Below are 11448 nucleotides of genomic sequence, written 5' to 3'. Positions count from 1 at the left end.
AGCTTTAAAATAAAATTCAAAACGAAGTATCTCGAAAGAGTTTAAAACGATAATTGTAGAACAAAATAGTTTTGAGTATTTAATGAAAATTAAAGGACGGTGGGCGCTGGCCGTCGCGCTCGCTACGTTTGGGCGTCGCTGCGTCTCGGCGGGCGGCGGCGGGCGCGGCGGGCGGGCGGGCGGTGCGCGGCGGCCGGCGACCGTGCGCGACAGCGCCGCCACGCACGCTCCTCGCCTCGCGACCCAGTCTGCTCTGACATTTTACTAAGTCCCGGTGTCGCCTCGCCGACCCGCTCGTTGTGCCGTGCGCAGTGGTAGACGAGGCCGGCGTGTCGGGCCGAGGCGAGAGCGCCAGGTAGGGCCCAGGGCACGCGTCAGGGTCGGAGCGGCTGGCGGTGTTTACCCGCCGCGCCTGCACCGGGGCGCCCGTGCGCCTGCTCGCTGCATCGGACTCCCCTCATATACTATTCGCCGCCGTGAATTTTTAAGTTAACGAACGAGCGACTTTAGAGGTATTTAATGTTTGTTCAACCCGAATCTCCACAGTGAGCACGGTCGTAGCGCACATTGTCACCGCTCGACATCTCGACATACGCATCGACACCGAATTGTCATAGTTCATTTGACTGCGAGTGATATCACGAATATATAAGTATGGGTGCTAAAGAAAGCGTGGAGGCTGCTAAATTTTCTGCGCAAAATTGGAACAATTTCGAGGTTCGTAGTACCTTTAAATTAATTTGCACATGGAGTGTTTGTTTCCCCTACGTCCTGATGTATTTTTGTAATGTGGGCATAAATAAATACAAAATAAAATTATCTGAAATAAACATAAAAATGTATGCACAGTAACGCAATGCAACCCTTTGCATGTACACATTTGACTAAAACTAATAAATAAATATTTAATAATCCTGTTTTTGGAGTGGTGGCCGACACATACGTTTGAATTTCATATTGATACACTTAATTTAAATTTGCATTTTCCCTTGATGTGTAAAAATATATGTATTTATATACACTATTAAAAAATAAGTAAATATTGTAAATATGTTAGCTTCTTTAACGCGACACGCTGGTTTTATTATACTATTTGTATAATTTGCCATAATCACACAAACATGGTATTTGCTAAACTTAACTTAAAAATAAATAAATACATGTTGTCAATTGGAAATGACATCTTACTTGGGTAATAATTACTAACATTTAGATCGAACTATGTCACATAAAAGTAATTCTAGTCTAGTCAACTTTAAACTGGGAAGCCAAACTGGGTTGACCCACATATTGTAATGTGGCTCTTGAATTTTAATTGCTATTTAAAAATATGGATTAGGTTTTCGATATAATATAAATGGAATTTGAGCTGTAAAGTAAAAATAAAAAATATAATATATTAATAATAATAAAATATAATAAGATACGTCTACCAAACAACAGTACGTTTAACTATTGTATAATTTGATAAGATGCATAGAGCCTTAGATGATGCAATCAGGGCCATGTTATTAACTTACCTACTTGATTGATGCTTGACGCCTGCAGATTAAGGTCATCCACGGGCACGATGTAGTTCATAGGGCTTCGAACACAAAATAAAGTAATTATTGACCAGATTTTATGAAAAAAAAAATTCTTTTTAAATAATATTAAAATAAGATTTAACATAGAATTTACTTAAATAGGTGCCGAGGAAATGTTTTCAATATTAATGCCGTAATATTACAAATGAAGTAGAGCACTTTTGTGTTAAATTAAATAAATGTGTGTACATAGTACTTATTCAGTTTAATAGAATTAGACGTATGACGTAAGTAGTCTCTTCTCGTTTGCGTCTGACAAATATGTATAATTAATGCATAGAATGTACAGGTTGTGGTAATCTTATGAATTGAATGTGAATCATCGCGTTAAGCATCTGTCTACACTTTGTTTTCTATTTAGGAATGACATGTAGTGCTACCTTGGTTACTTATAGGATTTTGAGCAAAGTACATAGTATATAAACTCGTAAGTTTTTAGTTTTCTAGTCATGCATGTCCACTTCATTTAACATATTACATAAATATCATTATTAAATAACGCATATATTAAATAGCATATAAATATCAATCATCACTATATCACGTAATATGAGTAACATATTCTTACTGTTTTAGAAAACGTATATAAATTTGAAAGTAGCGTAAAATTTGAATGAAGCAAATTTTCTTTCTTTCTAACAAGTTTGTTGTAGTGATGAATGATTTTATAAAAGCATGTTCTCTTGCGATTTAATAAGGCTTTAAATTATATAGTAAAATAACTTTTAAAAATGTTTTTCTTATAAAATAAATTATATATATTATATCATAATGTTCTAAATATATATTGTATATAAATAAATGTTGTCAAAACATAATTGCTTGAAAAATAATATTTATTCATACAAAAAAATACAATATTTTTTTTAAATATATAATTGTTGTGGTGTTAATTGTGCAATTTTCAATATTATAATTTTTTTACTATTACTTTGGAGATATGTAAAAGAAAATGTACGATTTTTGTTATGTGTAATAATATTTTAAGAATAAGTACGATTTCAGCATGGAGTCAGTGTGAAACATCACTACAGACACGGTACGCAACGCTCGCAGAGTCTCAACCGTGGACACTCCCTCTCGCGTTCCGATGGCACCTGGTGACATCACGGGACCACGGGTAACTATAACTCATATTTATGTTTTTTTTATTTATTAGCGTCCGCATATAACAGGGTGGGCAGAAGGAACCTGGGAACATTGTGTTAAAACATTCCGTTCTCATTACTACACTTCTTGTTCCCAATCTCCAAATTGTGAAGGCATTGCGTGTTAAGTAGCAGAATTTAATGCTGTATATTTTCGTCTATAACATTAAAATATATAAAATAAAATTATATTGAAATTTAAAAAATATCAAATCATATAGATTTATTTTTATGAATATTGTTTATCATTTAATTTTTTAAAGAAAACAGTACAAAAACTATTTTTATATTTTTGAATCAACCTCACCCTCAATGTAAGATAAATGTCACTTGGTGCATAATATTTCCCCTAAGATAAAATAGTAAATGTCTATTATAGTATAAATATATTATAATTATATACACTTTATGCACATAAAATAACATTTTTTCAGGATAACTGTTCCATACAACGTTTTTACTTTTAGATTGAGATACAAGAAAAAATATTTGATAAAACCTGATGTTTCAAACACTAAAGTAGACCACATGGCATGGACTACTGTAACGTGTTCGACCCTCCTGGACAAAGTTCAAAACATAACTTCAGACTTTCCATTTTTTTTTCACGTTTTCCTTTTTTATTATTAATATAATATATACCATAATTAAATACAGGCAGCGTAGTAACGTGCGCCGAGTGCGGCCAGCGCACGATGGGCAACAAGCTGTCATCGTGTTCGTGCGCGCCCATCCTCCGCAAGGCGTACCGCTATGAGGACAGCCCGTGGCAGAACTCCCGTAGACGAGATGGACATCTTTTACGGTTATATAATTAAATGATTATTAATATCATTACTTTGAAATAATAACAGATTCTAGCCCTGAAAATCTATATATTTTGGTCAGTCAGTTAAAACAAAAGCGAGAACAAATCATGTTTCTCTTGAGGTAGTTTTTTATATTTATTTTTTTTAGAAAATCGATTTTTCCATTGATTTTTGATTTTTTTTGTAATTTAGATTTTTAAATAAAGATCTAATAAACTCTTCAATAATAAAAACAATGAACAGATTATCACTGTCTGTTGTTTAAAAATAATTAAATTTGCTTTAACTAAATCTTAAATCTATAATTGTATAATATATTTATATATATATATATATATATATATATCTTGCTTTAAGCTTTATTATTAGGCAATGAGCATCTCAGTATTTTGTACTATTCAATTGCTTACAGAAAATCTAAAAGCCATTACCAGAAAAATAAATGAAACTTAAAACTCTATAAATTTAAATCCATGTCTGAAATAAACGTTAATTATATATGATGTGGTGTCATTAGTGAGCTTTGAGTCAATAAACAATTCCTGCATGCACGTCCACCACTCAAACATGCATGAGCTTACATGTGACATGCAATCCTTGTGGAGGCAAGTGGGTCGTACACGAATAATTATAGAGTTGTAAACTGTCGGTCACGTGACACTAAATTACATCTCTTAGGAGGTAAAACAGAAATATGTATTAATTTGAATATTTATATGCAAACACAAAATATGTACCATTCACAAGTACCTATATAATATGAAATATATCTAATAAATAATCAGAATTTTGGTAATAATTTTTGGTAATAATTCAAAAAATTCTATATATTTAATGTCGAAAACTAAACATAAGAGGATTTTATCCATTATCCTGTTTAATTAAAACCAATTTACAGACTTTGGGCTGAGGTATTCCACGTGTCGGCAAGCGGGGCCGGTACTGTCAAGTGGCAGCAGGTGTCCGAGGACTTAGTTCCGGTGAACATCACCTGTATACAAGACTCACCTGAGTGCGTGTTCCACATCACCGCCTACAACTCCCAAGTCGATAAGATACTGGACGTTAGACTATTGCAACCTGGTACGTTGTTTGTACTTTTATTTTTTTATATAGATATTTTTACCATTTTATAAAGTATTATTCCACACAAAAAAAATAATTTAGAAAACGTATAAAAATTTAAACCGCCTCTTGGACTATGTCAATATTTTTATACGTTTTCTTAACAAATAGTTTGTTTATAGATATTTTACTAATATTACAACCTAAATATGAATATTTTGTAATGTTTAATATTAATCTCGTTTGTAGTCTCGTTTGTATTTTTGAAATGTAAGAATAAAACAATAATAAGTGTACTTACGTAGTTCCGCCATCAATCCGTGCCTATTTTAAATGTGGTTTACGAAATTTGTATTTTCATATTTTAACGTAAAGCCAAATATTTTTCTCGACTACCTACATAGTAGGGAGTTTTACGAGCGAATCCGAAAGTAGCAATGTCGGCCGCTGTAACCTAGTTTTAAATTTACACTAGATGGTGCACGGATAATTGACCGAAATTCACATACGAGTGTATGAGAAAACTGAATATTGCATCTTCTATTTCCTTTCGAATGTCGTAAGTTATAATGAATTCGAATGTTTGTCCTAGAATCGATAATGCAACGTCCATATGGAAGTACTTCATTGATATAGATCGTCTGAAATATCTTTTGGGAGAAGTTCTTATATAGAATTTGTTTTCTACTTGAGCTTTAAATAAATCTTTCTCTATGTGCTGCTTAAAATAGTAAATTAGGGCTTTTTATCTTTGTGTTTTGGACATCATGTTTATAAATAAACAAGTTTATTTTGAGTTTATCTGTATTATTTATAAGTGATGTCAAGAATTATTTATTAAAAAGGATTCACGTTGAATCTTATATATACTTTAAGAAAATATTAATAAGTAATAATTCATTTCTCGAGTGGAGATCGAACTCACAACCGTCGCGTTACAGTCACACCCTTGTGGCCCTGCGCAACTAAATCCATAAAAATAAATATATTTATAACAATTCTTAATAGGATTTACCATATTTTTTCAGGTACTCGTATCGGTCAGGCGTCAGAATGTTTCGTGTACTGGAAAGATCCGATGACCAATGACACGTGGGGGCTTAATTTTACATCACCCATTGACGCGAAACAATTTAGAGAATGTTGCGTAAGTTATATAGTTATACCTGCTTGCTAAAATTCATTTATTTTCATAGTACATATGTATAATATTAAATTGGTATTGTATAAATCAATCTAATCAATGGCGTTTTCCTTCAACTGGAAATTTAAGAACATTCATTTTATAATTTATCAAAAAATTGTTTAAATTGTAATTAATGTTTATTTTAATAACGTACACATAATAATATGACTTAAAAAAACGATTAAAATTGTATAACTGTATCTATTACGTATTTAGAGACTATAAAACAAATTGAAAGTAATAAAATAAATAGAAAGAAATAAAATAAAATAAATAGAAAGTAATAGAATAAATAGAAAATAGATTAAATTATTTACCCAAAAAACAAATATACAAAGAACCATAAAAAAACTATTTTGATCGCTACTTATATGGTTTTTTCTTTTTTAAATAAAAAATTTCATAACCATGCATTAGTTTATACATTCGATCATTAAACAAGTGAAGAGAGAAAAACAAGAACGCACAAGAAGACAGCAAGAACAACACATTGATCACCAAACTCATCGTAAGGCCATTAACATGCGACCGGCTTTTTGTGATTTTAGTCACCATCATTCAAATTCTCACGAAAGGCCTCCTCGAGCTACAGCCTCAAGCTGGAGCCGCCTGGCGCTAAGCAGAAATTCAAGACTAAGAGGAAACCAGTCTCTACGCCAGCCAGCCCTAACCGATCTAGGTATTTATAGATTATTTTATTCAAGCATTATAGCATTGCAGAGTAGGCAGAGGAGACTTGGTGTTAAGACACTCCGTTTCCGTATCGGCTTCATGGACCGTCGTCGGCACGTCTGGAGACATGGTCGGCCCAGTTCCACTTCAGCGTGCTGATTCTTCGTGCAATGTCAGTGACTTTGGTTCTCTGAAGAATCGCTATACCAACTATTGTATAACTACAACTATTCTTAATATAATTCTAATCTATATAATAAATATTCCATAAAATATGTGATATGATTTTTATATTTGTTTTCATTCGCAGTCTCACCTATGGCCGCGAACCGCAATGCACCTGCATGACACAAGAACAGTACGCCCGCCTCAGGGCTCAGGATCCTCGTTACCGTGAGTAAAATTACCCCAATAATTTACAGAAAGTACATAGTATGTTAAAATATTTTTCAGTTAGTCATGTTGTGTTGAATTCTGGAGCCATTCCTTGTTGAGTGGCGGAACTCACACCACTATAGTGAAGAACTGAAAATATTTTATATTTAATTTCTTCAAGTGGGGATCGAACACACAACCCGCCGCGTTTACAATCACGCTTGTGCCACTGCACCACAAATGGCAGCACAATATTTGTAATATGTTATTATAATATTTTGATTTAGGCTAAAGTTGTATATATTTTATAATATGCCACGTTAAAACTTTGGCCAGTTGGGCAGTTGAGACGGATTTTCTTGTATTGAGCATAAAAAATACGTGTAGTACTGAAAACGCAGGTTATGAGAACTCTTTAAATATAGAATAAACATATGTATTTATATGAAATTCGTGTAATAAGAGGAAGAAGTTTTTCTGGAAATTATTTCTAACTGTACACAGTTTTCATATTGTGCAATTCATAGTTTTGGTTTCAATCAAAGTTAATGGGAATGCTTATATTTTATTTATTTACATATCTCTGAACTAGTAAGACAAACGTGGGTTCCGATACTTAGTAGTTGCAAAAATGAGCAGAAAGTGGAAAACGATGTCTTAACGCTAGGTTCTCACTGCTCCTTCTACTGATCAGTAGATATCAACAGTAAAAACATAATAGTGCTTTGAAAGTTCAGATATTTTTTGAAAGACAGTATAGTCAAACAAAACATGGTTTGACAAAAGTTATGTTTTGGGCTAGGGTCGTCCACTCTGCCGCGTACCACTACACGTGCCGTTGAAACAGATGCAGGGGGGGCGCGCGCGGACAAGGTGGCCGCCGCTACCTCCTCCACCTCGCTCTACGACAACGTCGGCGGGGCTCAGCCGCAGACCACGCAAGCACCTCCGAAACGTTAGTACTTCGTTATTAAGTGCTATGCTATAGCGAATAAAGAAATGTCAGCTAAGCCGACTTATGTTGTCTATTGATATAACTAAAATTAGACACTGTGACTACAAAAACCTCTTATACGAAGACGGATCACTTGTGATGAATTAATTAATTAATGTAATACAAATCTATAATATATATTTTTATTGCTTTAGGATTGAGGTAGATTGCTTTAGGATTGGGGTAGATTTTAGTCTAGGAAAAATAGAATTCGTTGTAAAGAATTCTAAAAGATGAATAATTTAAATAATCTCAATATTATAGCGGCTGCCCGTCAAACTGAGTCTCAACCGCCGTCACGCCCACCAAAATCACAGGAAACCTCAACTATGACAACCAACACATCAACAGCTCCTAAAACTGTTACTGCTTCTGTCGGCACACACGCTACCAGCGTAAGTTATATTTTTTATATAAAAGCTATGGCTTTTATGCTTAGTAAGAATATGATATTTTCCATAAAAACATTAGCATTGTTAATATTTTTGCGAAATGTTGATTAAATTGAATTATACAAACGTGAATATTACTAAAATGACAAAATTAAATAGTATCTAATGTGGATAAATAATAAATATGTTCCTAATTTTTTTAAACATAGAGTCAACAGTCATAAAGTAAAAAATCACAATTAAAACGAATAAAATATATTTTTCAGGCTAATGAAGAATGTCAAACAAGCATCGGTCAAACCAACCAGCACGGGCAAGATCTAAAATCCGAGGGCGTCCAAGCCGGTGGTACTCTCACTTCATCCAAATCATCAGCGACCTCCACACGCTCGAAGGACCACTTACAGCACATGCCAAAAAGTGTCGACTATGGAGACGGCAATGAATCTGTAAGGAACTTTTCCACTGCAACAATTGGGTCTTTCATGTTTTTTGATGTAATCATATTTATTTTAAGCTAAACAACCACATAGATGCTCTAATATTGTAAGGCAATTTGACTAGACTAAAGGGATTTATGTAAATTTCATTAGAGTTATTAAATAATAATAATATGAATTATATTATGAGTATTCCATGGTATAGTTAAATATCAGATGAACAATTTGAAAATTAGAAATTTTAATATTAATTACACAAACACAAGAAATTACAGAAACAGAAAAAAAATATTGTGTTTAAGAGAAAAGTGGAATATATATATATATATATATATATATATATCCTTTCTTCTTCCTGGCATTAATCCCGGCTATTACCAGGGTCTGCCTTCCTACTTAACCTACTCCACTTTGCACGATCTTTTGCGTGTTTTATATATATATATATATATATACAGACGTATTAGAAAAAAACATTTTTAAACTTTTGAATATAATCTTTTAATGTTAAATTATGTTTATATACTTTTATTATTTTTTTTTCTTTTTATGGAAAAAGGACAAGGCAAACGAGCTTGTTTCGTCTAGTCTAGCCCACCAGACCCACAAGACCCACTTCCCTGTATCCGATTTAGCTGAAATATCTTCTCTTATCTCTCAATATACATACTCGTATTCTGTATTCTTGATAATATTGGCTTTTACTAAAAGAAAATTTTTATCTTCACGCTGTAATAACCATATAGTATACAGAGGAAACCTAGCGATGATCTGTTTCTCCACTTTCCACACAAGTTTCGTAACTGTTAACAAGACTGCTGTGTGGATCTTTATATATCTTATTATTTAAATAAAAATGTTTTTAGCTATATTAATCACTTGTTAACACATACTTATTTAGAAACTTATAAAATATTTTTATAGTCTCGCGAACAAGATCGTCATACGATGCACAATCACAACATCATCAACAACAACACTTCTGGGTCGCGCCGTACAAAGTCTAAGAGCACCGAAGATATGAATATGGGTAAGTAAGGCAGTCAGTTAAATTCTTAAAATTTCAATTATAATTTTAACTAAGTAATGAAGTTGTTTTTTCTTATCATTAATATGATTTATTTAAATAATTTCAAAGAATATAATGTTAAAAGTCCACTTGTATCCAGTTCCTGCCACGATTTCGATTAGCAACATATCCTAAAAAAAATACGATTTCAGCTTTACGCTTTTTCTTTCATCTTTCATTTCATTTCATAACAGGGCAGACAGAGGTCCCTCTAGATGAAGAAGATACACCGTTCCCCACTTTCCGTTTGATTTTCGAGAAATGGCGTATTATTAAGTGGCAAATCTCAACACTACTTCCTCCTTTTCTACCAGAACAGGAAAATGAAAATGATTTAAATATTATATTTTCCCGAGTTAAAACTATCCCACAGCGACGGCTTCATTCAAATATTACAAAATTATATAGCCAAAATTAACAAATAAACTCCACCCACCAGATTCGAGCACACTAAAGCGTATGCTCAAGCCGATGCCGTCGACTGAGAGCCCAGTAACGTCACCAGAGATGGGTCGCCGGCGCTACGGCACACAGTGCCCGTCCACGTGCGGCTCACACCATCGACAGCATATGCATCATGGGCATTACGCGCACGTCGTCAATAATAATAGCAGGCAGGGATCACAGCGGTATTCTTCGAATAAGTGAGTATTAACTACTCAACGCCACCCTTTGCCTCGATACCAGAGAAATTGAAATATAAATTTAAATAATTTTTTTTTTCTTCGAGTGGGAATCGAACCCACAACCAGTCGCGTTTACAGTCCCCTGCGCCATGACGATGTTTAGAATAATAATAATGATTTACCGAAATACAGCCTGATATATAACAATACTTTATGATATTGTTTACTGAGAATATGCAATTTATATATAAATTCCGACAATGCCATTCACGTTCCTTTAAAACAATATAATAAATATTATGTTACATATATATACGAGTGTATTAACAAAAGCATATATTCCAGCCGCGGTGTAGGGGTGGGAGCAGCACCTAGTGGGTATCCCGGGCGTGGACTTTACTTGGAACTAGGTGGAGGAGAGCGAGATCTATCACCACCGTCTGATAACGTGATGTTCGACAACCAATGTTACGCAACGACGCCTTCTTCCTCTAACGGCAACTCCGACCAAGAACCGTGTCAACGACGTGATAGAGACCCAAGAGACCCAAGAGACCCAAGAGACCCGAGGGACCCAAGAGACCCAAGAGATCCAAGAGACCCTAGAGATCCAAGAGACCCAAGACATCATCATGGAGTGGTGAGTAATTAGTTTTGTTAGTACATAGTTATTTATTTTATGGATCTAAGATTAGTAAATCTATACTATAATATAATAAAGCGGAAGAGTTTGTTTGTTTGTTTGTTTGTTTGTTTGAACGCTAAGATCTCTGGATCTACTGGTCCGATTTTCATTGTTTTTGTTTTGTATGAAAGCTGCATTCTTCAGAAGTGCTATAGGCTATATAACATTACATTACACATATATACTAATATATTTTAAAGTACATTCTAATTTGACATGCAATTTATTCTGCCATGTTTATAACAACCGTCGTTGCTACGCGACCGCTACCGCGACGTTTTGATATTCATCCTTATGAAAATAAATATAATAGTCACTTTTAGCATTTTATCTAGATTGAAATTATAGTTTACTGTATAACATACTAATAAATAATTAAGGAGATGTCACTGATTCCAAAT

The 11448-nt window shown here is 33.8% G+C and overlaps 2 protein-coding genes across 6 annotated transcripts in view; both read left to right on the top strand.

The window, feature by feature from the left end:
* The first annotated feature begins 200 nt into the window (after nt 1-200).
* On the top strand, nt 201-2690 carry LOC146532642 (uncharacterized). The gene is made up of 2 exons (XM_085196155.1): nt 201-721; nt 2599-2690. The coding sequence occupies exons 1-2, from the start codon at nt 655-657 to the stop codon at nt 2688-2690; spliced, it is 159 nt and encodes a 52-aa protein (XP_085052281.1). The 5' UTR covers nt 201-654.
* A 713-nt stretch (nt 2691-3403) lies between these two features.
* sif (guanine nucleotide exchange factor still life) overlaps nt 3404-11448 on the top strand; it is a 71917-nt gene continuing 63872 nt past the window's right edge. For 4 of the 5 annotated variants that reach the window (XM_085196135.1, XM_085196134.1, XM_085196132.1 and 1 more), the window contains exons 1-11: nt 3404-3539; nt 4442-4626; nt 5637-5755; nt 6343-6473; nt 6777-6859; nt 7644-7796; nt 8100-8230; nt 8494-8676; nt 9592-9697; nt 10176-10380; nt 10708-11002. In XM_085196135.1, the coding sequence (XP_085052261.1) occupies nt 3430-3539; nt 4442-4626; nt 5637-5755; nt 6343-6473; nt 6777-6859; nt 7644-7796; nt 8100-8230; nt 8494-8676; nt 9592-9697; nt 10176-10380; nt 10708-11002 (1701 nt within the window). In that variant the 5' untranslated portion in view covers nt 3404-3429. The remainder of the gene's footprint in view (nt 3540-4441; nt 4627-5636; nt 5756-6342; nt 6474-6776; nt 6860-7643; nt 7797-8099; nt 8231-8493; nt 8677-9591; nt 9698-10175; nt 10381-10707; nt 11003-11448) is intronic. The other variant, XM_085196133.1, reaches the window with a different exon arrangement.

Source organism: Heliconius melpomene, chromosome 13 (genome assembly GCF_056956725.1).
Source record: "Heliconius melpomene rosina isolate 202511_hmr_F chromosome 13, ASM5695672v1, whole genome shotgun sequence".
NCBI lineage: Eukaryota > Metazoa > Arthropoda > Insecta > Lepidoptera > Nymphalidae > Heliconius > Heliconius melpomene.
Note: the sequence above shows the minus strand (reverse complement) of the source record. Positions and strands in the feature narration are given on the sequence as shown.